At 39.7% G+C, this 26,036-nt stretch overlaps 1 protein-coding gene across 4 annotated transcripts; it reads left to right on the top strand.

Moving 5' to 3' along the window:
* The first annotated feature begins 798 nt into the window (after nucleotides 1–798).
* LOC6539547 (serine/threonine-protein kinase BRSK2) lies at nucleotides 799–25,546 on the top strand. 4 transcript variants are annotated; one of them, XM_015189627.3, is made up of 17 exons: nucleotides 800–1,384; nucleotides 14,217–14,348; nucleotides 14,409–14,715; nucleotides 15,265–15,359; nucleotides 16,711–16,937; nucleotides 17,011–17,161; nucleotides 18,968–19,183; nucleotides 19,632–19,831; nucleotides 19,897–20,121; nucleotides 20,189–20,676; nucleotides 20,955–21,113; nucleotides 21,186–21,352; nucleotides 21,424–21,528; nucleotides 21,588–21,663; nucleotides 21,725–21,897; nucleotides 21,955–22,085; nucleotides 22,345–25,546. In XM_015189627.3, the coding sequence occupies exons 3-17, from the start codon at nucleotides 14,628–14,630 to the stop codon at nucleotides 22,427–22,429; spliced, it is 2,586 nt and encodes an 861-aa protein (XP_015045113.1). In that variant the 5' UTR covers nucleotides 800–1,384; nucleotides 14,217–14,348; nucleotides 14,409–14,627; the 3' UTR covers nucleotides 22,430–25,546. The 4 variants fall into 4 exon arrangements, with proteins under 4 accessions (XP_015045111.1, XP_015045113.1, XP_015045112.1 ...); XM_015189625.3 differs by having other exon boundaries at nucleotides 799–1,384; nucleotides 14,217–14,715; nucleotides 20,189–20,646; XM_015189626.3 differs by having other exon boundaries at nucleotides 14,217–14,715; nucleotides 20,189–20,628.
* The last annotated feature ends 490 nt before the right edge of the window (nucleotides 25,547–26,036 follow it).

Genomic DNA, 26,036 nt, shown 5'->3' with positions numbered 1-26,036 from the left:
AATTCAAAAACGAATTTAGTAGTTCTATTAAAGTTATGCATAAAACTATCGCTATTTATCTTAAAACTTTTTAAATCGATGGCGGTATATGTTTGGCAAGCTTGCCTTTTCTTATTTAGACACAAGCGCTTTTCCCGTTTTCCGGTTTGTGTATCGGAAAACTGGTAAGCGATTTTAATCGATATCAATTGGAGGGAATTTTGAAATAAATGAAATAGGTACACAAATGAAACGTAATGCACAAAAATAAACTTAATTATGATAAAATTAATATTAATACTAATAATGTCTTAAGGCAAAGCGATTTATTTAGAAACTAGGGAGTTCAAAAAGGTATTCGCAACTGCATATAAAGCCCTGTCGGATCCGAAACTTTGAAACGCTTTCCACTCTCGTATAAAATATGGTTTGTAAGTCTTTTGTGTTGGAGCTTTTCGACTGGATACCAACTTAGTAAATTAATTTCATATAAAAATATGTATTACAATTTTTTTAACAACAATTAACAAATAACAATGTTATATGCATTTTAAGTTTCAACATATTTTGAAATTCTACTTTGACCATGACTCGAATTAGTCCACTGTGCCTCGCGCATGTAGTCTCTTCTACAGGGTAAACGCGGCGTGCGGGAGTCACCCTGTGGCCGCGAAACCACCACCACGGCAGCAGCAACAACAACAGAAAACATGGAACGTGCTTTCTCTCAGAGAGCGCTCTCTTCCTTTTAGCACGGCACGCTTTTTACAGTTATACAGCAGAGCGCGGCTTTTCACAAGCCTCGCTCCATAAAATCATTCAGTTTGTAGACAACGTTTGCCGTGGCCAAAAAAGAACGGACAAGCACTACTTTAGTTGGAACACCATTTCCAACTGTAAACGGCAGCGCGATTATAGGCAACAAAAAAATAAGGAGAAAAAGAGTACGCCAGTGTGTGTGTGCGATAGTGCGTACGTCACAGAAGGCGCTCGTGTGTGTGTGCTGTGGGAAAAATCAGTAAAATGTTTATGCAAATCATGCGACGAATGTGCGCCAATTGCGTTAAATCGTAAAGTGCATTTGAGTGAAACAAAATTATATAATTAAGGAGCGGTCCAACGAAATAAACGAAAAGTGTTTTTTGTCAAATACAAAGGAAAATCAGAGGTTGCAGCTCCTCTTCCTTTTCTTCGCGTGTGAGTGTGGGTGTGTTTGTGTCTGCGTAGGTGTAGGCGATTGTGGCCGTGTGTTGGTGTCTCGTGGCCAGCTGTCAGTGTGTATGTGAGCGGCAGTGGGTGCCTGTATGTGTGCACTGTGGGTGCAACAACGTGAACGCTTCATCCCGGAAGTGATTTGTATAAGGCCGAAAGCCTCTGAAATTTTACACCCGAGCGGAAATAGTTGGTACGTAGAGCCCATACATTATCCATAGCAGGTTTGCATTCTTGCCATATTGCTACCAATTTGTTTAGGGTGGTTGTTGTGCACCAAACCAAGTTTAAAATATATTATTTGCGTCAAAACTTTTATATTTTTATATATAAAACAAATTCAAAAATATCGATACATTAATTGGTATAAAACAAAGTATTCTAAAGGATTTCCTGTCCCGCACAACCTCAGGTGTTTATTTGTGTTTGCGAATCCTTACAATTAATATTCATTTTATTAAATTATAAAATATTAATGAGTTTTCGAGCATAGAGCATAAAAAGTGGCTTATTAATGTTTAAACTTCATATTTATTTCAGTGCTTTGTTGATGAATTTACGTAGTTCCTATAGTTGGCGCACAGAGACCACATATTTTCCTACGATATTATGCATGTTTCGCATTTTTTCGTTTGTTACTGTTTTGTTTTTATGGATTTTTTGTTTCTATCGATTTTCAACCAAAAACAACTGGGAAACAATATCGAACCATCCATCCGTGCGTCCGCACACACAAACACCCAAACACCCATACACCCACAATTATTTCAGGGGGAAGCCACAAGCAACCGCAACTACGTATGGCTACACACATACTGCGAAAAAAAGAGTGTTAAGGAAAAGTTTTAAAATATAGAATAATTTCGGACTTTTTCGGTTTACCATAATTTAATTATGGATTTTTAGACAAACGGGTTTGGGGCGTTTATTTGAAAGAAAAACAAATATTTTTCATAAATTCTCTAATTCAAAATAGTGCATTACTAAAGTGTGGGATAATTTAAGGACAAGTGCTTAAATATTCAACCTTAGCATGTTAGGACGCAATCTGCTTTAGATGGTATCTTTTCCCTCAGTGTCCTTGTACGCAAGAGACTTCAACTCACTCATTTAACAGTATTTATAGACAGTTTTTTGTTTCTGCACGAAAATGAAGTTGAATTGCAGAATTTAATATGGCGGGCGGATGTGGCTTTTGAGTTTTACGAGTGCTCACCTGCGAGCTTCGAGAAAGGTGGCAGAGCAGCCGGGGCCTCAATGGGCACTTGAGGTGTTTGCCCTGACAGTAAGGGCATTAATCAAGGGGCAAGGAGGGGGTGGGACGAGATGGGGCGGTTCGGAAAATGAAGGAGACACTTGTGGGCCTGAAGAAGTTGGCCCTGCAAATGGCTAAACGTCTTCGTTATCAAATTGTCCTCGCTCAAAATATTGATATACAAACGGGCCGGCGGATTGCCGAGTAAAGATGATGATAAATACTCGATATTGATTGATGTCATGCTTTTGTGTACCTACGTCAAGTATCCCCAATAATTTGCAATCATATTTTGCGGCAATGACGTCATCTATCCAGAAATACTTAGGAACGTGAGTTCATAAACATTTCCATTTTCAACCCCAAGCCGTGATCCCCTGTCTTGTTGTCTGTTTTTGTCAGCTTAGTTTCCTTTGTGAGCATTATAGTTTCGTATTTATAGCCAAGTTCAACCCTCAAAATGTTGTTGTCAACATTGCACTGCCCTAATGAACTACTCTACTCTATGGCGTGCCAAAAAATAAATCCATGCAACAACAAAAAGTCGATAAATGGCAGGACATTGTTTTTAGGGAACAAGGGTAAATAGAATGTTATCTAAAATTTATTGAATTTCGCGTTCAAATAATTCACGAACAATTAGTTTAAAATGTATATTTGCTAAAGTACCAGAAATTATTTCGCTTGGGAAAGCATTTATTCAAAATAAATTATTGTTGGTAATTTTGCAACTGTCAGACGAAAGTAAATGTCAAATCTTCGGTAATGCAACATTTGTGCTACATTTCATGTAACTTGCTTGACATATTCTTTGGAACTTTGCGCTTACAACTTGCTAACTTTTCATCAGACAAAGTCAAAGTTTTTATCAATCAAACGCAAGACCAGGAAAGTCCTTCATATCTCACAGATAGATACACGGCGGACAAGTTGGCTTATCGATAGAAATGCCAAATGTTAAGCTCCAGTGGCTTTCGTATAATTTTATCTTTCCTATCTACGTTGCCATCTCTGTTTCTAACTCAAATTCTATCTCTATTCTATTACAATTTCTTTTCCTTTTTATATTTCCATTTTTTTTTCCTTTTCCATTTCTTCCAATGACATTTCCCAGGGGTTCTTGCAGCTTAAGCTTCCCCAGCACTTTGGCTTTCATCCTTTTCGCAGCCAACAATTAAGGTGTCCTTCGTCTTGGGCAATAAGAAAAACTGTCGCGTCAGATCAAAAATGCAGCATCTTAAAATATGAGCACCATTTTGGCTTCCGGTGGATTTCTGTCCTCGGTTGTTGTTCCCCCGCCACTGTTGTTGGTGTTGTTCAATATTTACAACCTGATGGCGGCGATGAGGAGAACATCGCAGAACTGAATAAAACATGCGACAATCGGCAGGCGACAATGTCCTGGCTGGAAGCATCCTGCGATGCTGCCGTTGCAGACACGTAGACGCCTTAATGACCCGGGGGATTACCGCTGTAGACAAAGTCGGGAGTACCCTAAACGTGGGCGGTAGTTTCTGCAGCACGAAAATCCCCAACAAAGGCCAGGTGACCAGGATGTAAACTATGCAGTGGCATTGCCTCATCCAATTAGTTTAATAAACGTAAACAAAAATGTTAACCGTTCCTATTTGCAATTAAAAAGCTATAAGCGGCAACCAAGAAAGGAGGGGTTGCTGGGTGCAAATGGGGCTGCGGGGGAGGGTGCACTGCAAGAAATTATTATTTTGATGGATCTCTCAAAATAAATTGAATTGAATTCCTTAAACAAATAAACAAGGTAAATACATACTTTTAGAAATGGTTCGTTCAAATTTTAAAGTTTGAGGTACGTACTTATACTTAAGCATTGGTTAAAGCATTAAGAAATTCACTTATTTCGAAAAACAGGACAATCCTTTTTTTAAATGGACAAGAAAATGCTTTACATTTATATAGCAGATTTCCGGGTAATACAACCCCTTACAGAGTAACAATTTTTAGATAAGCTATAGATCGAAGTAGTATTTATAATATTCAATATTCATATTTATTCAATATTCTTTGAATGCTGTCAAAACTTTTTCTTAACTCAACAGTTAACAGTTTACAAATAAACGTTCTTCGATATCTCTTATTTTTCCCAGTGCACCGCTGTCTTACAGTGGGGCACATGGCAAACAAAATGTCAAAAGCAACCCTGCCGAGAGCACAACAACCACCCAGTGGGGCGTGTAAGCCGCAGAAAGGGCGGCAGAGCAGAGAAAGAGTCGCGAAGCTCTCTTCGTTCTCTTTGGATTAACCCTTGCGCGTGCGCCGGACTTGCCAGCGGACAATCACAAATGTCCATTGGCAATCCTTGCTGAGCAGCTACCCGCATGGCTTTGTCAACAGTTCCGTTTCTGGAGGAAGCCCTCTCTCGCGGACCCAAGCCCCCGACCCCGCAGCCCCAACCCGCGATAACCCTCTCCGGAATCCTGGCAACGTTTTTAAGAATGAACCACATTCCCGTACGTCACTGCCTTTGATTAAAGCATATGCAAACGTTTTTTTCCGTTTCTTCCACATTTTTTCCTTCAACTTCTGAGCCTGGAACATGTGCCGCATGTCCCTACGTACGTCCTCTTTAAATCCGTGGAGGATTTACATTGCATATGGCAAAATCGAATTGGTTATTCAGCTTGCGCCACCTTGCAATTTTTGCTCGGCTTGTTTGAAAGTTGAAATTTGTTTATGCGAGCGACCGCATAAATTTCTGCAAAGGGAATGTGTGTCCGCTTGTTTTTCTAGTTGTTGTCATAGGTTTAGCCAGTATCCGTTGAAGGGTTTTCCGATGCAGGGACCGAAACATTTGGGCAAACATTATGGGTCCTGGGAACGCTTTATTGCCTGCACGAGTGGAGCCAGAATGAGCGGTGGAGCCGAAGCCATCCCCATCCAATGGCCCCGAAATCGATTTTTTTCTTCAGGACTAACCGAGGGGAATTCTATCTGGCATTGGTGTGAAATTGGTTATCTGCGAGCTGCGAAATAGTTTTCTGCTTCAAGGGCAAGTCTAGTGTGAGCCTCAGCAAAAGATAATTACATTTGCATATCTCATACATAGTATCTTTTTTGAGTTTATTTGGAAGGCCATTTAGAATCGTACGAATAAAATATAAATTAATGTATGTATGTATGTATTATTGAACTCATTTCGCAATAGTTCGTATTTTACATCAAGGAATTATAGAAATTTCCCCTTTATTCAAATGCTAAACTTCAAAGACTTATTCCCAGCGATATTAAGAGTGGGCAATTTAAGGGCTCACTTACCTGCAAGACGTGCCCAACTGGCCTTGGATGAGCCCCCAGCCACCTGCCTTGACCTGCTTGTGCGGTCCCGCTCGGATGTCATCAATTATACAAAACTGGGCTTACATCAGAGACTCCATCAGTCGGCTCGGGTTCGAGCCATCTGCTTAGCCCTAATGCGATGGCTCAGGCTGCCAAAAAGTGCAGAGAAAGAAAGGGAGAAATACACGTTACACAAATGTGACACAAAATCCAACACCAGAATGCAAAATCCTTGACAGCAAAGGAGCCGAATATCCGTTTATTTGTACTTTAAGCCCTAAGCCTGCCATTAAAGGCTGGATCGTGCCTCGTTGTAGTTTTGAGGTTATTGTAGCTCCGTTTTTCCTACCAACAGTATGCAACACCAGAATTGTATTTCACAGTTGGCACTTTTTGCCTCGAGGAATGTCGAGTCATAAATTTAATTTGCATATTTGTCTGTCAGAAAGATTTTCATTTGTGCAAAAATTGCAGTTGTAATTGGCAAAATAATTTCACCCACCGCAGCGACAAGTGCAATTTTCTCAGTTTTCTGCAACATTGTTTTTATCTGCCCACGGCAGTTGGCCCTAACATCATTAGTTCTAATTGAAAAGTTTGGTCGACTGTCTCCAATTAAGCCGCATCTGAAGTGCAATACCAGCCACCAGATGGGCCTGTTGGATCCAGTCAATCTCACCGAGAAATTGCATTAAACACACCCAAAGTGCCGGCGAATTAAAACGTCAAAGTGGCCGCGCGAAAGGCGTAAACACGCTCGTCCTGGCGCGGTGGAAAAAGGAAACAAATTGTGCCAAGGCAACAAAATAACGAGAGGCTGGGAACCGCAAATTGGCCAGGCCAGCATCCTTGGGCAAAGGAGGCGGCTGGAGGGCGTGGCGCCGGCATCACGCATGCATAACTGAGTAAATGAGAATTGAATTAAGTGCGGTGGCAAAACCACGAAATATACGCGTTTCTCGTTCTTTTTTTAGAAGAGCGGCACAATCACTCAAAAAAAGTTATGTTGTGGATGCTTTAAATAATATCATAAACAAAATGTTATTTTCAGATTTGCACTTAATGACAAATAAAATGTTTTCTTTAGATCTGTTTATAAGCAAAAGAAAATTGGTTTGCGGAATTTTGTTGTCAGAAGGAAGTTAATATTTTTTTTGTTGAATTGCAATAATAGATTCACTGTCCACAAGATTTGTTGCTTAGATGTTTGGACAAATATCCAATTCGTTGGAAATACACTCTTCTATTTTTTTGAGTGTCCATACAACTCCTGCTCCTCCTGCACCCCGCACTCCCTAATTGAATTCTAAGCGGGCTGGAGCGGAGCAGTGGAGCTTTGGAGAATTGGAGCAGCTGGAGGTGGTGGAGGTGAAGTCTGGCGAGAGCCCGTGGCTTTGGCAAACAAATGCGGGCTTTGCCAAGTCCGTGCTCATGTCCTGAGATCTTGTTCCCCGGATTGTGGATTCAGGAGTCCGGATTGTTTGCCCCACGGGCAAGGGGCGAGGATATCGGAGGTTGGAGGGGTGGCTGCTTGACGCGAAAAATTGAAAAATGCCCTGCTTGTTTTTCGCCCTGTTTTTTTTTAGATTGTTGTTGTTTGGTTTACGTTTTGTTGCTCTTTTTTCCTGTTCTGGATTATTTGTACAACTAAACTTGATTTCCATATTTTGTAAGAAAAACACTTTGCGGGGGAGTTTCCTTTAAATGTGACCGGAATAAGGGTGGAAGTTTCACGAGCGTTTCCCACACTCCTCTTTGCTTCTGTGGGTCTTCAATCAAAGCTTAATAAATTGTCTTACGTGAAATACCGATGAGTCATGATTTTTTGGTAATTCGAGAATAATCATTGGATTCTTTTTGGATACTTATTCTATTTCAACTGATTTTTAAAAAGCAACAGTCTGTCAGTATTTCAGTTTTTAAAAAACTATAGAGCAATATGGTTAGAATATAGGACATCCTTGGACTTAAAGTCCGTTTAACTACATCAACCTTATCTATAGCCATCTTTCTTGATTAAATTTAACAATCTACTATGCAGCGTTTTTAGTCTTCGTTTTTAATTGAGTTTTTTCATAGTCCCTGCCATTTCCAGCTATTCCATTCACTATTCTCTTTTATACCGATGCCAATTTTCAGTTTTCCCCAATTTTTCGCGTTTGCATTTTATTTGGCTGCCTTTGCATTCATTTTTTTCCAAGAAATAATTGAATTTTTTGCCGCTCGGGGGATTGAAAACGGCCAGGCTGGAGTTCAGTGCGGATGTTAGCCATCTAATTGCGACCTTAATCATTTCATCTTTTTAGTTTCCGGCCAGGTTAGTCAGTGGTGTGTGTTCGGTAATCGAAATCGTCCTGCCAAAAGGCAGGGCAAATAAACTGGCAATTTTCGAGGACGAGAGGTGGACACTCCGTAGGCAAATACAAACTTGATTCGATGCTGGTTTCGCAAAAAGATGAGCAAAACTGGCAACCAACACCGCTCACTTGGAGAAAATGCCTGCATTTCAATTTTTATTCATCAATAACTTGATATTGTAAGAATCTACTACTGAGTCTTAACCAATAGGTGAAACTTCTTAAATTTGATTTATTCTTGAATTTAGTTATTCAAATGTTAATCGTAGATTTCCTTCTTTGATGTGCCCTTTTTTTCTCTGTGCCTGTTTGCTGTTTGTTCCTGTTGCTGTGAACAGGAACAGCTGCTGAGGATGCCTTTGGCTTTTTGGCCCTATCGAATCGAGTTAATTTGTGCTGGTCCAGGTCCTGCAGCCTCAAATAGGAGCCGCCTTCTCCTCCGGCAGCTGTGTTAGTTTTTGGTTGCTTTTAATCGAATTTTTGCTGTTGAGCTAACTGCGGGTTTTTGAACAGTTAACTGGAGTCTGGTTAAAGGTTTTTTTTCTGGTTTGCTTCTTTTGCATTTTGCGTGTTGATCTAAGCGGTTTATTAGCCAAGCTTTGCAAGTAAGTAGCTTTACATCGGCCCCTCCACACTGGATATTATTTAATAATAAAAGGAGACGGCTTTATTCCGCATTTCCTTACAGCTGAAAATCTACAAGCTTAAAGTTGACGTATCCGGTTTAAAGAGGGCTTTGGCTTCTGTTTTTTTTTGGCTCTGTTTTTGTTTTCTCCGTTGATTCTCCCGGAACTTGTTTGTTTTCGGAGAAGAAAAGTATTTACCAACTTGTGGTGGTTATTCTAACAAAGTGACAAATTTATTGAATGCTCTGATTGATTTTCTCTATAAATGATTAATTGACAAACTTAAGCTAGTTTGTTTAGTTCTTGAAAGTCATCTAACGGAAAGGAAAGCTCTATTGTTGTTGATGCTTGTTGACATTGTTTTCATTTAGTATTCTTAGGAGGTGGGTTAATTTCTTTGTTTCACTTTTAAGTAATTAGTCCAAAATGATAAGTCTATAAAATATATATATAAAAAAAGAATTATTTAAATGTATCCAAAATGATTTAAAAATCTTACATTTCCTTTATGAAATGGCGAGCTCAGAAATATTTTCTGATTTAATAATAAAATTCTTCGAATGTCCGACCACATTCAGTCAGCTTAGCAAAAAGCGTTTTTAAAACCAATTTTCCAAATATTTAATTAAGCGATACATTTTTTCATTTGTTGCTGTTATGCAATTCAATTATTCAAGGAATTCAATCGAGAAATTATCGGAAAACTAAAAATTGTTTGCTGCTGCTGACACTGCAGATGCGATCCGACATGAAATGTGGAAATCAATGTTAAATGACAGTGTCAAATGACAACAGCACTCGTGTGGAGCATCCGAGGGGCGGAAGTTAGTTAAATATTGATTTTAATTTTCCACATAATTGCAATTAGTTGATGAATGTGGAGCCAGCTGTTGCAGTCCTGTTTCCCCATGACTGCCACCACCGCCGCTCCTGACGGTGTCTGATTCTGATTAAACATGGTGTCGGGGAAACATCACAAACAGGAACGGATGCAATAACAGGCATTCAACGAGAAATCGTGTTGAGGAGCCATCACGACGGAGGCTCAAAGTGGCACCGTGGCCAACGCTTATATAAATAATTTTGAATTTATAAAGGAGTCAATAGAGCGAGAGTAAACTAAATCGCATAGAAAACAAGTAAAGTATGGCAAAAAGGACTTTGGTGATTATTTTTCATTATCAATATTTAAGTTACAAAAGTATATATCTAGCTATTTTAAAATTTCAGAACATTTTAATGTCTAATTTTGTAAAAATATATTGTTCTGTGTATAATCTGTTATAAATACAGTAATGTGATATGGTAATTTTACTCCAAAAATGTTTTTGAATGGCCAGATGACGGACTACATATAATATAGGTATAGATTTTCCCATTTTTCCACCCTTTCCACTGTGCACAAGCTCTCGTTATTCTCTTGGCAGCAACGCCCTTTTGCTGTTCCTCATTTGGTTTCTGCTGCTGTTTCAGAATTTCCTCAATTCGCCTCCTCACGAAACTCTTGTCAGAAGGGGGCCATGATGATGAAAAGCCACTTACGCACAATTTTCACAACTCAAAAGCATTTTATTGATTGCACTTTAAAAACGCCGGGTTGAGGGCGAAACCAAAACACTCATACGCCACGTTGACTGGCATACTGCTCCAGTGAATTTTACAGACCCTTTCAGATATGTGCGTGTGAGCTGTGTGCGTTTATTGACTGTCGTTTTTGAAATTGAGTTTTTCTGGCTCTTAGATGGCACCACCTCCCCTTCGAACCGAAATAAAGTTGGTTAAACTTTGGGGTCTTTTCTCGGCTCGGCTGCAAAAGGCAATTTAGCCCTCGAGCTTTCATCCAGATGTATGCAAATGTGGATGGGGCTCGCCAGAGAAATCAAAGTCATTTTTGCTTGCTTTTTTATTCCATCTTGCTGCTGGTTAGATAACACATTTGCCTACGGAAAACTCCTTATTTTCCGGTGCTCGTTGCCCCTCGGGGTTAATTGTGCGAGATGGCTAATGAACATGGAAATAGGGCAGCATCTGGCAGCTGCGTTTTGAGGCTCAGCTTGTTAATTGTTTTTGAAACCGTTGAGTGAACATTAATAAGATGTAAATTCGAGGAAAACTAGAAAAGGCTGGTGCGGGGGGTTGTATAATTGCTAATTGGGGGTTTGATTTTTTCCTATGAAATATGAGTAGAACGTTTAATTGGTTGCAGAAATAACTTTGATTGTTAATTGATATGCTTATGAGTAGCCCTAATGATAATAGATTTTTAATAACTAAAACTTTTACTTATCTAATGTGACGTTTCAAGCAAACAGTTTTTTCTTGGTAGAGATTCTGTACGATTCTGTAGTTAGTTTAAATGTATTTTGTAAAAAGGTTAGGCAAATAAAAATATTTGTATTAAACCCATATGTAGATTATATATTTGATTATAAATTTAGAATAAATGCAGTGACACTTTACATATGACTTGTTGTCAAAGTATTTTGCTAATTAATCGAACATCGATCGATTTCAGCACACATTGTCTCAATTTCCTTATGTTCGCCATTAAGTAATTTATGCGAAATCAAGCCATCTCGAGCTTCGATATATCTCGGCACTATTCATTGCCCTTATATGGCTGTGCATTGTTTGCAAATCGCTTAATTATGGTTGATGGCGTTTTATTGGGGCATGGAGCCATAAAAGTTGGTCAGATCCTTTGGTCTTTTTGGGCCTACATCAATAACGGTCGTCTCCATTTTCTCCTTCCTGCCTCAATAACTTTTGCTCTTCCCCTTCCCGTTCCGCTTTCTTTTTTGCCTTGTGTATTTCTCCTAGTTGCCACGACCTAAAAGCATAAATTTCCCGTGGCTAGGCCAAAATCAACGCCAAATGCTCTAAACGTTTTGCTTATGATTTTTATTGCACGCGCACAAACGCAAACTTATTCAGATCCGTACAGACATATATATATAAATAAAATGGTATGTTTATATATAAACCTTGTGTAGACATTTTGCCGCAGCCCCAAGTGCGAAGGCTTCAGAAAAATCTGAAAAAGGCGACCCATGACGATAACTTGTTTATGGCAGTTGGCAGCCACGCCCCTTTTATACTTGCTGCGCCTATGTGAACAAGCACTTTGCTTATTTCATTAGGTTTCCTTTGATGAGACGCTTTTCCTCAAATACCGTGAAATGCAAAAATCATAGCATACTTTTCGGATAACCATAAGAAACTTAAAATTCACAGCTTGTTATCATGGCACAAGAATTGAGAACTATTGATTTAAAGTCACTTGTGTTTTCTAGCCATTGATAAAAGAAAGTAATTTTACTTCACTAAGGAAAACTGCCTTGCAAAATACTTACATCACACAGAATGGAAATTCCTGCAGAGTGATAAAATCGCCAAAGTACATGCAAATGAAAACTTTAAGTTATGCGAAGTATCCACCATTCGTGGCTTCAATTTGGCCTTATCTTGGCGCTATTTTTTCTGTTGGCACTTGCCAAACAATGTCAGTTCTAAACTTTTAGCGCATTTTTCAAATTAGGTTAGCGGAACAGCAGAGGGAGGGGCGCGGGGTTAAAGGACGTCAGGATGGCGGGGTGTGCGTGTGTAAGTGTATAGGGGTGTGCTGGTGCCAGTGAAAGTTTTCTTATTGTTTCGGGCGGAAGGGAAAGGGCTTGGCGGTAGGCTTGTTAGCATCCTTCCTTCCTGCGCTTCCTGCGTAAAAGCCACCATCTGCTGCCCGTTTAACCTTAATGTTAGGGGCAAACCAGAACCGCACCCTTCACACCCATGAACTCTTCGTGAAGTCCAGAGAAAATAAAAAGTTAAGTTTTTAAAAAAATAATGTTATGAGATGAAAATGTCTTAAATATGTCAGTGTTATATAGATTCTTAAAATTAAGGTCATTTATATTTTTTAACAACTAATTTAACGGTAATATTAATTCAATATTGGATCTATGTATAAAATGGATATATAAATAGATATAAGTGTATATATAAGGGTAAATATTTTGAATTGGTTGTAATGGGCATTTCAAGGTAATTCCAGTGATAATATTAAAACAAAAGTAGATAAAAATGTGGCTACCAAAGCTTATGTATATTCCTCTTTGTGTATCCACATTTGCGCACTGTTCCATTTTGATGTGCACTTATTTTTCAATTTGAGCGCGTAAGCATCCATCGTCCTGTCAGTTTGGCGTCTCATTCAAACCCGTCCCAGGACTTGGCACTTCAACGTCATCTCGGTGAATTATCAGTGACTGCGTCAGCATCTGAATATAAAGCTACCTGCCCTCCCCCCTCGTCCACTACTGTACAGTACGAATCCCTGGCTTTCTATCTTTGGGTGGCCTTTGTTCTTGGCCATCTTTCAGGCAGTCTGCGTTGGCCAAGTTTTATGCTCGCTTTTTATGCCAACACGCCCCGTCGAGCAATTGTTGTTGCTTCTATGGATGTTTTAGTGCTTTTCTAATGAAATTTTTAAACGATTTCGTTTTACTCCACGGCCAGCAGCAGATTGAAAAGTGAGAATTGCCGAAGGAAAATTCCCAGAAATTATTTCTATCTCTTTGTCTGCCTTTCTTGACCCTAAAAATGGTGGCTCTAAACCAGTTCGTCCTAAAGGGTTAACTCGGTAAAACCCTGAAATCAACCGTGTATTTTATTAATTGAGTTTGGCAAAAACACGTAATTGTGCTAATTTGGGATATTGTTATTTAATTTCACTGATTGCTTTAATAATTGTAGTTGATTTTATTACATTTCCGATGCTTTTATATTATATAATGGTAGTGATCAGTATCTATTTAATAGTTTTAGTCACTCCAAAAATATCTCTTTATGTCTAGTATGAACAATGCCACAAAACCGCAATAATACTGAGATACAGATTATAGTTTGAGCTGCTTCTAGGCTTATCAGTTAAACAATCCATTAGGCACCAACAATCAAAAATTCCATCTGTTTAGGTTTCTCATAATTACAGAAATAGTAATCCCTTTACCGCATGAACATCTACTATAAACAGAATGTGTACCTTTAATTAAACTTAATGGCCAAGTAATTGAAAACGAAACACTTCAAAGGGTAGAGATTATTACGAAATTTAAATTAACCAACAGACACTAAAATGTATGTGCTTCTCACCTGATTATGTGTGTGTGTGAGATGGTTTTCCTGCTCGCAGGAAGCTGTCGGAGTAATAAATTCTCTCCTGAAATGGCCAAAAGCAGAAGCAAACACACAGGCACAGCTGGAGGGTTTTAATTAGAACACCTGACTAACTAAAATACACACTACCTCACGAACATCGTTATCCGGCAACATAGTTAGTTTCCATTTATTTCAATTAAAAATTCAGTTTGGTCAAGGGGGAACATAAATATTCATTGGTAATCACATTGACCTTACTAACTCTCTGTGTCTCTCTCTCTCTCACCATCGCTCTGTCTCCTTCTCTCTTTTTTATTGCAGGCAGTATTTTGTGATGAAGTCATGTGGAAATAGCAGTACAATTATAGGCAAAAGTTAATTAAACGCTGCATCATTTGCAAACTGCAAAAAGGAATTCTTAACAATCGCAATAAAACTTTTTGTCGAACAAAAGTAATTAAAGGTCCTCACACCCATACCCATACCCACACCAATAGCCACACTCACTTGCAGCTATGCGACAACAAAGTTGGTAGGCGTGGCAAGGGGGCAAGGCGGCGAGGAGGCGAGTGGGGCCAGGCGGAGCACAGGAGTACATGGCCAGGAGTCAGCTGACGCTGCCAGCCGCAAACAGCTAACAGCTAACACCCAGGAGCCCCAAGCAGTGGGCGCCAAGGACGCAGGGCGCAGGACGACAGGACGCAGGACGAAGTCGAAGCGACGGCCAACAAAATGCAGAAGGAGAACAATGTCACGGCGGAGAATTGCCAATTTGTGGGGCCCTATCGCCTGGAGAAAACCCTCGGCAAGGGTCAAACGGGTAAGTGCAGGAAAACTCTTTCCTTTTACGGGATACTAAGTGGTGTACTAGGTGGTGGCTGCATCGGGTGAAACTATCATTGCATTTTATTAGGCGGAGTGGCTGTTCACTCGAGACTTATTTACTGTAATTGCACTTGAGTCTGCAATAACTATTCGAAAACCTAAAGCAGCTTACTCGACATCCGTCATATCTGACAAATGATTTAGTGAAAACAAACGGTCTCCAATGTTATACTGTTATAATATCATCAGAAGCATTTAAATACAATCGGTTTTTAAAATAAAACCATTAGTTTATTAAATTCTATAATTATTAAAATATACTTTAAATCGCTTTAGCTGTTTGAAAGCATTTAAATATTATTTTTGAAAAACAATAATTGCAATTGAATTCGTCTTTGGTTTGTTTCAATCGATTAAACTCGCTCATAAAGTTAAAGCAATTAGCCTTTTTCCTACTAAAACTTGGAAACCACTTAGGAATACCTGCAGTTGTCGCAAAAGTAATCGCAATTACGATTTCTAACTTATTCTTATTGTTTCGCAGGTCTCGTCAAGTTGGGCGTGCATTGTGTGATTGGCAAGAAGGTCGCGATTAAAATAATCAATCGCGAGAAACTCAGCGAATCGGTGCTAATGAAGGTGAGTGGTTTTGCGGGGTCGAAGGTCAGGACTCGATGAAAAGTTTCGCTGGCATCGGTTTATTGTTTTCCCGCAGTTTATGATTTTGTTTTTCGTTTTCTTCTCCTATTTCTTACTTATTTCTTGTTTGTCTTCTCCTGGCGTACGGGTCATAAAAAACTGTGACAATAAAATTTGTTTTGTGGTTCGTTGTTTTATTGCCCTCCTCCATGGAAGTGTTCCGTGTTTTTGGCGCTGTATGAAGGGCGGATCCGGGGATCTAGTATTGCAGTCAAACTTACAGCCATTTGGACTTTTGGTCTTATATGACATGATAGGGAAAGGGAATTGCTTTTGGGGATTTAACAGGCTTGAGGCTTGGGATCTGTGTGCCAAAGTCAGGGAAAGTCAAAAGGATACTTTCCATATTTGGCGGGACTTACAATGTTCAGATTCTTCGTGTTTGTGCTTTAAGGTTTTAATTAAGAAAGCTACTCCTATACAAATATCCATTATCATTCAAATGTTCGGCAAATTATCTGTGGTAAATATTCATTTATTCTCTATCGATTTTCTGCCATATTCGAGAACGCCCCACGTCCATTATAATGCGTGTCAAACACTCTAAATAGATTTCATTCATTCCCAGACTCGCCGCCATTCATTCGCTTCCAATAAAAGTCAGAGTAAAGCTCAACTATTTATCTTTTCTCTGCTGTCATAATAGAGCCAGGGAAAGGTTACCCCACCCACAACCACTGCTCTATATCTACCGAAAATGTGGTGCACTTTTTTTGTAGGACACTGAAAGGACATGGGACAAATTAGTGCGTGCGACAACAAAGTAAAACAGAATTGACTGCCCTCCGCCTTTGGGGTGGAGTTTTTGGGGTGAGAAAAGCTCAGACATGTAGCACAATCGAAATGCAAGGTGAGGTCGAGGGGTGCAAATGAGGATAAAGAACCGCCGATGATTGCGTGTGGTGCCCATGTTGCAGGGCCAGCTGGTCGGGACACGCAATGAGAAATCGGACGCCATTCGGAGGACAACAATGGGCTATTATGGTCGGCCAAGCACCAGGCACTTTGAATGCATGCTAGGTGCAGGATAGGTGCACTTTTCGAAATACTTGGGAATTCAGATCAGTTTTTAAAAGATTAAAGCAATATTCTTTCTTTACCTCGTCTGCTACTTAAGCTTTTCAATACTCTTTATAAAGTTATTACGTTGGTTTTTCTTTTATTATTGTTCAGTTATATTTGATTGATTTTTTCTCCGAGTGTTGGTATGGGGATTTACGAGGAACCTGGCAACATTGTCGATAAGTCGATTAAAATCGCTTGTGTGCTCCACTCTCCTCTCCATGCAAAGGTCGAGCGTGAAATCGCCATAATGAAACTAATCGATCATCCACACGTCCTTGGCCTGAGCGATGTGTACGAGAACAAGAAGTATTTGTATTTGATATTGGAGCATGTATCCGGCGGAGAGCTCTTCGATTACCTGGTGAAGAAGGGTCGATTGACGCCGAAGGAAGCGCGCAAGTTCTTCAGGCAAATCATCTCCGCCCTGGATTTCTGTCACTCGCATTCGATTTGGTAAGTCCCTGTTGAAAACTCCCCTCCCAAACGGCAATCAATATTGGATTTATTATGCGTTTTTGCGTTTCAGCCATCGGGACTTGAAGCCGGAGAACCTGCTGCTGGACGAGAAGAATAACATTAAGATAGCGGACTTTGGGATGGCTTCCCTGCAGCCAGCTGGCAGCATGTTGGAGACCTCCTGCGGCAGCCCACACTACGCGTGTCCAGAGGTCATACGGGTAAGTCTTCCAGTGAAAAATGGCCAAAAGATTGCCAGCCAAGGCTGCTTCTCCTCCTCGCATCGCCCAAGCCGCCCGAGTGCGGCAAACGCATAAACGTCAATCAAGGCGAACTTTTTAGCACATTTTCAGATGCAGCAGCGGTGCCTTCAACTGTGCAGAAAGTTGGTGGAGGCGGCTCCTGGAGTCGCTTTCCTATGCAAATTTCGTCAGCTCCCTTCTATGCAAATGCACGTCATGTGCGCATATGATTTCCCATCTCGGGATGCGTTGCGTTCTGAACAGCCAGCAAAAAGTTGCGATTCCCCCTTAAAGTGTTCGATTTTCCGCCAAGGATAAAAGAGCTCCTTAGGTTCTCCAGAGAAGCATTTTATTGCGAGTTAAAATCAGTTATTTTACTTTCCAGCTACCTTCAATTTTAAGAATAACTTTCACTTATTGCTATACAAGGTTTTAAAATGAAAGAAAGCAGCAATATACTTTGCCCCTAAAGTAGCTTCTAAATTGTTTCTCACGTTTTAATTAGGAAGGACACTTTATCAAATTTTTCGACCCTAGAGACAGGCTGAAGCCTTAATAAAGAATGGAAAGTAATTTTGAAATTTTCTTAGTGTACCCTGCATCATATCCTTTAAGCAGGAGCTGCTGCAGCTTCTGGCGAATCTTTATAGCTCCTGCACCCGTAATAAATTCATAAGGGGAATTTTAAAATATCTCCTCGTTCAGTCTCTGCTTATAAATCTAGCTCGGTACGTGATGTTTAGCTTATCTGCACATACATATATGTTCTTTTATAAATATTCAACAGTCGGAGCTCAGTGCGGACGGGTAGTTCCCTCGCAACTTCTAATTGATGGCTGCTAACCAAATCTGCACTGTAAGGGAAAAACCTTGACAATTTGTAGGGGAACATTGCGTGGAAAGCCCATGTGCTCAATCACATAAGTGGTCGTTTATCAATCTTTGGGAGGTGGTTGTGGCTGGAACAAGCAGAGCTACAAAGCCGGTTTAGGGTTACCGACAAACCAAACTGGGTTTGGGTAATCGAGCGTACACCAGACTTATAATCTTACAAATTGGAGTTTCGAGGCTAGCTGTAATTGGAAAGTGTTTATGAGTAATGGGTGAGCTTGGGTTTATGACGGGGAACATACGAGGTTTTTGTAGAAAACTTAAGGTTTATTGATTTTCATTCATCAGACTTTTTCTTTAAAATAAACTAAGCAAGTTAATAGAGTATTGAAAGATTGTAAGTAAAAAGCTAGGTAATAAAAATGACTAGTATTCTTAAGGTTACAAAGCTGATGAATTATTTTTAGAATCATTAAAAAAACACTGCTTCGTGCTTCAAGGCTTAAATATCTCGCGTTAAGTGGCCAGTTATTTACAATCGTGCTACAATTACACATTGTAGTGGGCAACAAACTACGAGTCAGTGTCCCATTTACCTGCCAAGTCAATGACCGTCCCCTAGGAAAACCACGATTCGTCGGAGTGGGGCAAACTTGGCATTTGATGGACACGTCGATGGACGTCAACGAGTTGAACAGACCACCCCCGTCCGTCTTTAAATAGAAAACTTTTTAAATTAGTAAGCATTCGGACGGGGATTATGGCAATCCCATACGAATGCGGTTCGATAAAAAAGGGATAACGAGTTGGGGCCACGCACAAAGACCAATCGAATTTCAAAATAATCAAGCTGAAAGCAACCATAAACCGAATATCCAAACAATCAAACAAACGCTCGTCTTGGAAATGTCTCAATTTCTGATTTCGCATTTTCCCCCATTATTATTTTTCCAGGGCGAGAAGTACGATGGCCGCAAGGCGGATGTCTGGTCCTGTGGGGTCATCCTCTACGCCCTCCTGGTGGGTGCGTTGCCCTTCGATGACGACAACTTGCGCCAGCTGCTGGAGAAAGTCAAGCGCGGCGTCTTTCACATACCGCACTTCGTGCCGCCGGACTGCCAGAGTCTGCTGCGCGGCATGATTGAGGTCAATCCGGACCGGCGGCTCACGGTGAGTCATCCCCACCACATTCACACCCGAAATGCAGTGGTGATCTGATCCGACAATGTCAATTCCCAAACTTGGTGCACTTGAAAAAATGTTGGTTTACCTCTAAACCATCGATAATTGTTTTTCTAACTATTTTTATATCAGAGAGTGCAATAAAATTCTTCAAAACGGTTTTAACTCTGTAGACCTGAGCTATTTTATAATTCAAACTTTAAAGAATTATTTCCTTGTTAAACTCTCGAAGAAGAATAGTATGTTTTTAAAGCTAATTTAAATATATTAGCCTGTTGCGTGCTTTTTTTTTTTTGAGTGTGGGTGGTGAGTCATTTTGGGAGCCACCCTCCAAGCGATTGTTGGTTTTTGGGTCACCACGTTCTCACTCTTTTACCCACCCCCTTTGGACTGCCTCCCCTCAACTCGTTTTTGCTTCATTTCCGACCGCGTCCAGCTGGCAGAAATCAACCGCCATCCGTGGGTCACAGCTGGTGGCAAAGGAGAGCTGGAGCTGGAGCTGCCGATGATGGAGGTGGTGCAGACACACGTTATTCCCACAGCCACCGCGGTGGATCCGGATGTGTTGAACGCGATTTGCTCGCTGGGCTGTTTCAAGGAGAAGGAAAAACTTATCCAGGAGCTGCTCAGTGCTAGGTGAGTTTGAAGGTCTTTAATATTTTATTACGGATTTTATGTAACTTTATCGTTTTACTCAACAGTCACAATACGGAGAAGGTCATATATTTCCTGCTGCTCGAGCGCAAACGAAGGCGACCTGCGCTGGAGGATGATGATGAGATTGCGCAAAAGTCCCGTAGCGAACTGGATGCAGTGGATCCGCCGCGTAAACGCCTGGACACGTGTCGCATCAATGGCACCAATGCACCTAGCTATGGACAGATATCGGAAGGTTCACCGCTCACGCCAAGACGACAGGCCTTTAAGTGAGTATTCTAATTTATAATAAATCTTTCCAGAATCCTGACTAACTTATTCATTGTTTTTGTTCAGTTTCCGATCGTACAGCAGCACCCGGAACCACCAACGTCGATCGCCCACAACTGTTTCCTCGTCGGTGCGGAGCTCCTCATATCACAGTCCCACGCGCTGCAACTCTCCGATGAGTTCGGCGCAGCAGCAGGCGAATGCCATATCCCGACCATCTTCCCCGGCGGCGGGCACCCGGCACTCCACATACGGTGATCGAGATCGCTCCGGCCACCACTCCTCCGTCAGCCGGACACCGTCGCACAGTTCGCAGAAGAGCATCGAGGGCGATGTGGTGGTGGTGCGGGAGCCGCGGATCGAGCGGAGGGATTCACTGCGTCAGGAGCGCGGCGGAGGATCGCCGAGGGAGCGAGGCGATTGCGGCATTCCGCCGGGCAGTCCGGGCGGCAACTCGAGCGGATCCACTTCTGCCTCGCCGTCGGTGCACCACCGTGCCAACTCAGGTCCGACCATTGCCATTAGTATGTTCCACGATCCAGATTCGAATAGTGGTGTGTGCATGCCCCGTAGTTCCCATAAAATAGCAAACTAGTATAGAAAGAAGATCAGTATACATCAAGAAGTAATTGATCTTGTTTTATGTACTAAAAACCGATCTGTAATGGCTATTTTTGTATTTTCAAGTGCTTAATAAGTAAAATTTACATTTTTATCTATAATAGAAGCTTGAAAGTATCAACTGAACCATAAGACACATCGGTTATATAACTGATATCACGATTTCTGTGTAATGATGGTCTGGAATAATCTTTACATTTCTCACGTACAGTTGTGAATCCCAATGGTTCGCCCATGATGAACAACAGCAGTCCGGGAATGCCCGGATCTCCTTGCAATACACCCGGTGGTCAGTTGTGGAAGACGCGGCTGACAAACATCAAAAACAGTTTCTTGGGAAGTCCGCGCTTCCATCGCAGAAAAATGCAGGGTATGTGATCTTACTAAGTTAAAGAAAATAAAAAAGAAAAAAAATAACTTTTGTTCGAATACCTTTTCACAGTTTCTGCCGATGAGGTGCACTTGACGCCCGAATCTTCGCCAGAGCTTACAAAGCGCTCCTGGTTTGGAAATCTCATAACAACCGAGAAGGATGAAACCTTTACAATTTTGGTCAAGGGCAAGCCCATTGCCACTGTTAAGGCGCATTTGATACACGCATTTTTATCCGTAAGTAGCTATCTAAATGATTGATAAAATGATTCATTCCCATATTAACTGCGAGTATTTGTTTTCTATAGATGGCCGAACTATCTCATAGTGTGGTGTCGCCCACCTCGTTTCGGGTGGAGTACAAGCGGAATGGCAATGGACCTGTCATGTTCCAGCGCCATGTAAAGTTCCAGGTGAGTTTAAAAACCATCAGTAGGAATACAGTGTGCTCATAGTATATGTATAATTTCAGGTCGACATCAGCGCCATTTGCAAGCAAGGGGACATAGCAGATATGCTGTTTGCATTGACATTCACGCTGCTGTCAGGTAATCAATACGTCTTTACTAAACTATGTATACAGTCTTATTGAACTGCTTGTTTGTACAGGTAACATTCGGCGTTTTCGGCGCATATGCGAGCACATCCAATCCCAGGTGTGTTCCAAGCGATTCCCAGGTCCCAGTAGTCCGCCAACGGTGACCAGCGTGACCCAGGCGGTCTCGGAGAGCTCCTCCTGCGGATCGGTGTCCAGCGAGAGATTATCGTACAAGCGACAGGTGGTAAGGTCCCTTAAAGAGCGATTAATCAGATCGTTAAACTAACTGCATTTCATTTAGATTGAAAACGATATGGAGAACGATTCTATATTCTCGTACAAGTCGGGCAATGGACGTCGGGCCTCGACCACCAACAACAATAATGCCAATCCAGTTGACATTCCCGGAAGTCCAATTGCTGTGCGATCCAAGTAAGCAGATCGTACTTTAATATTTGCAAAACCAAGAGAACTATATATTGTTTGCCGGACTTCGGATAATTTTTTAAAAGATACTTGTAAAATTGTACTCGCAATGGTAGACTCGTTAATATGAGCTGTTAAAGTGTCAGTACTTTTCGGCATCAATCAAATATAACCTAATTTATTTTTATTGGCCCTAACATGCCCTTAATATGTGATTATTATAATACTACAAATATATTAATTGCCTGTTTCCCATTTTTTCCAGTTCTGAGACCGCTGAGCACGAACGCAACCGCGAGCTGCAGAGTGAGCGTCAGGCGACAACGATGTCCGGTAGTGCAATCGCATGAGAATTATTTCTCTGATTTAGTTACATTTTTCTCAAGGACATTTGTTTCGATATGGCACTAGTGATCAACCAACGCAAACAAATATTGCAAACCAACTAGAAACGAATCAGCCACTCAAACAGTATTTTTTCTAGAGTACCATCAGCCAGAGATCTTCAAAATAAGTAAAACACACACGAAAATCCAAATAATATACCAAAGCAATAATAGTGGAATTTATAAGAAATAGCATATGTAACGAATCTGAACTTTTGAATGCCGATCGAATGAACAGAACTTTGCTAGCTGATCTAGCTTTTATCGAACTTGATTTTCTATCAATTGTTAATTTTTTATTGACTTTTTGTATATGTTCTTTTGAGGGACATTGTTGCCGCCGCGCCTAAAAAGCTTGCAAATATAAACACCGTGTAAAAATATACAAAAAATCAAGTTACCACTAGCCTAAGTCGAACCAGTTATTCTAGTCATTTTCTTTACCTAGACTAGGCCTCGTATTTAGCTACGCAAATGAGGATTGCTACTCAAGAAAATTCGCTGACGATTTGTATAGAGTGTATAAAGGATATTACGCAAATGCACTGATCTTTAAATACTAACTAAAGTAACAAACAAGAAACAAAAAACAACAAGATAACTTTTGCATTACCTTAGCGTTGCTGTTTTTTCTAACAAACCAAATCGATAAAACTATTTTGCTAGCCATTAAAACAAAAACCGACGAAGCAGAACGGAAAACGCAAACTATTTTTCCTAATAACAAAATACTAAGCAAAACGCGTCAACTTTCGAACTTCAGACATGCATATATGACGATCAAAAGAGTGTTGTGCGGTAGATAAACTCAACAGATATTGATAGGAAAGAATGAAAACAAAAATATATAATGTATATAAGACACCGAATTACTAAAACGACACAGCACATGCCTAATAAAGCATACACAAAACATTAAAGTAATGACATTAATTACCAGAAACAATATATTTTGCATGGGCATGAAATAAAGCTTTCTTAACCGATACTTGTATAAATCGATTGGGACGAAATATATATCTATGTATAGAAGGAGTCGGGGATTGTACAAATTGCTGGGTTGCATTATAGACAAAAAAAACCTAGGAGAGAAATTCAATTGGAGGTGGTATATTTTTTATTGAAAAGCAAGTAGAGCAAACAAGCTGTCCAAGAATGCACAAGTCGCAATGCTATTGGCGACCTACGATAGTCTTTCTCTCAGTGTACGACGTGTTTCGCATGGCAACCCCACTAACAATCACATTGAATCCTTCCCTACCTTACTTTTGAGTGGTTTTCATAGTTTATAGATTCTTTTGTAGCACCACCCAAGCCAATCAGAGTTCTTTATATACCGCATACGATGATTTGAAACTAAAAGACTTAAGAAATCGACATAATGCTAATGAAATCCAAACAAAAAACCGTCCATTTATCCACTTAAAGCTAACAACAATGTAGATGCACCTCAGCAATTTGTGGAATCTACTGGATAAGAATGTAAGGGAGAACTGAATATTGTTTGTAACGTGTAAAAGGATATAGATCTATACTGAAACTGTGTATGACAGCAATATCAAAATAGTCAGAGGGAAAGTATGAAGCGATACTAAAACGTGATTAGAAAAAATATTAAACGACAAATTACGACAAGTTAATAAATGCTTAATGATAAACCGAGTTAAGGTCGCGTAAAACATACATAATAAATATTAAATATACCTATTAAAAAGTATTGAATCAGTACTTGCAAAAAACACACACGAGAACGAACTCAAACAAGAATCATGCAATAATATTGAAATGAAATTACTTTCTAGCATTAACTATCAAATACATCAAATTATTTATCGCTCATCATATGGAAAATACTCAAGAAGAAACGCATTTAAGCTGAACACACATTCAAAATTAAGCTCACCGACTTGAAGAGATGGCATTCATATATTTATACATGCATATATCATATACACCACGATCATATTGTATTCTGTATTTACTTTCATATACAAGAACAAAGTCCTACCAGCATACCCAACATATACGAAGAATACATCTATATGCCTCACCTGCATTCGTACATCCATATATATTTACATACAAGCGCATTTAATACAAGTTACATTTCATCACCAAGATTGTACCATAAGAAATGTAAAGATCATATTTTTCACTCGATACTAAAACCTAATAACACTACACCTAAGCATTACTAAACGCTCTGCAAACTAAACTCCAATCGTGGCTACGAGGAAAAGTAGAACGACAATTGCTTTATAAGGACTCCAATCCAAAAACCTAATACTCAATGCTGCATTATGCCACGCCTACCTTTTTACCTTAACTGAAGCCTATACTAGATGATCAACCAATCTTTCGCGCTCTTCTCAAAAACATAATCACCACCAAACCCAACTAACTCATTTTAACTGCTTCGCCTTGTGCATTGAGCAGCGAATATTTGCGCCGAGATAATTTTATATGCAACGTATACATATTTCTATCTATAGTATATATATACACCCCGATATATATACATATACACGCATTATACACCAAAGCAAGCGCTTTACTTCAGATGCAAATGTAGTGCAATGGAGAATGTTTATTACTCATTACAAAATAAACGATTCGCATACTTATTAAAATACATTTAGAGGGTAATGTTGTGTATTGTACTACGCTTTTTACGTTGTTGTTTTCGTTTTCCCCTGCGTTTCAACATAATATTGTAATATTGTAATTAGTTCTGCAAGTGATTACGGCTAAGTTAAATACTGCATTGTGCGCTTTGTTTTGTATCTTCCGATACATGTAAGTTGAATGATTGTATTTTGTAATTTAATTTTAAGCTTGAGGAATCGCGTCTGAGGTGGATGAATCGTAGCCAGGCCGAGATCGAACCATACAAGAGATAAATATTAGAACCAACAAGTGTAAGGGATACAACAAAACCAAAACCAAACAAAAAAAAAAAACAAACAAACAAACAAAATGGCATCTGTTATTAGGTTAAAAGAATTATTGATATTGTTTGCAAGAAAATGTGTGAAATATATATAAATACAAATAAAATACCACTTAGCATAAAAACAAACCGTGAACAGACAAGCAAACAACAACAGATTGTAATTGCAATTTAAAAATAAAATTAATATTTCAAATAATAACTAAGGCTTTTTTAAATGCTCCGAATGGAAAATTCTGTTTGGCGTATGGGTCGTATGCTTAATTTCATTAAGGACAGATATGCTTTACATTATTTTTTTTTGTTTGACATTTTTATTGGTTGAAATCGAAATTGCTTTTATTATTAAGTTTTATTTTACAGTGTCAGAAAAAGAAACTGAATTGTTAATTTTTAATAATTTTTAATATATTTGTTTGTTTTTTTTTTTGGTTTATTATTTTATGGTCCTTGTTAAAGCTACTTATATATTATATTTAACAGCACATAAATTATATATTAAACAGCTTTTATCTGTATTGGTGTTTAATTTAAATTTTAATAAATTGAGATTTCTCCCTAAAATCGCCTAAATACCCATCTCGGCACTTTTGTTCTCCGGATTACGCATCCGTCCCACTG

Source organism: Drosophila yakuba, chromosome 3L, assembly GCF_016746365.2.
Source record: "Drosophila yakuba strain Tai18E2 chromosome 3L, Prin_Dyak_Tai18E2_2.1, whole genome shotgun sequence".
Classification (NCBI taxonomy): Eukaryota; Metazoa; Arthropoda; class Insecta; order Diptera; family Drosophilidae; genus Drosophila; species Drosophila yakuba.
The sequence above is the reverse complement of the archived record's forward strand: the minus strand, read 5'-3'. Positions and strand labels throughout refer to the sequence as shown.

Bases quoted from the DNA above. Each gene is read 5' to 3' on its own strand.
- LOC6539547 (XM_015189627.3), top strand. From the start codon at position 14,628: ATGCAGAAGGAGAACAATGTCACGGCGGAGAATTGCCAATTTGTGGGG. The intron at 15,360-16,710 runs GTGAGTGGTTTT...CTCCATGCAAAG, and splicing joins GCGAATCGGTGCTAATGAAG to GTCGAGCGTGAAATCGCCAT. The intron at 20,122-20,188 runs GTGAGTATTCTA...GTTTTTGTTCAG, and splicing joins CCAAGACGACAGGCCTTTAA to TTTCCGATCGTACAGCAGCA.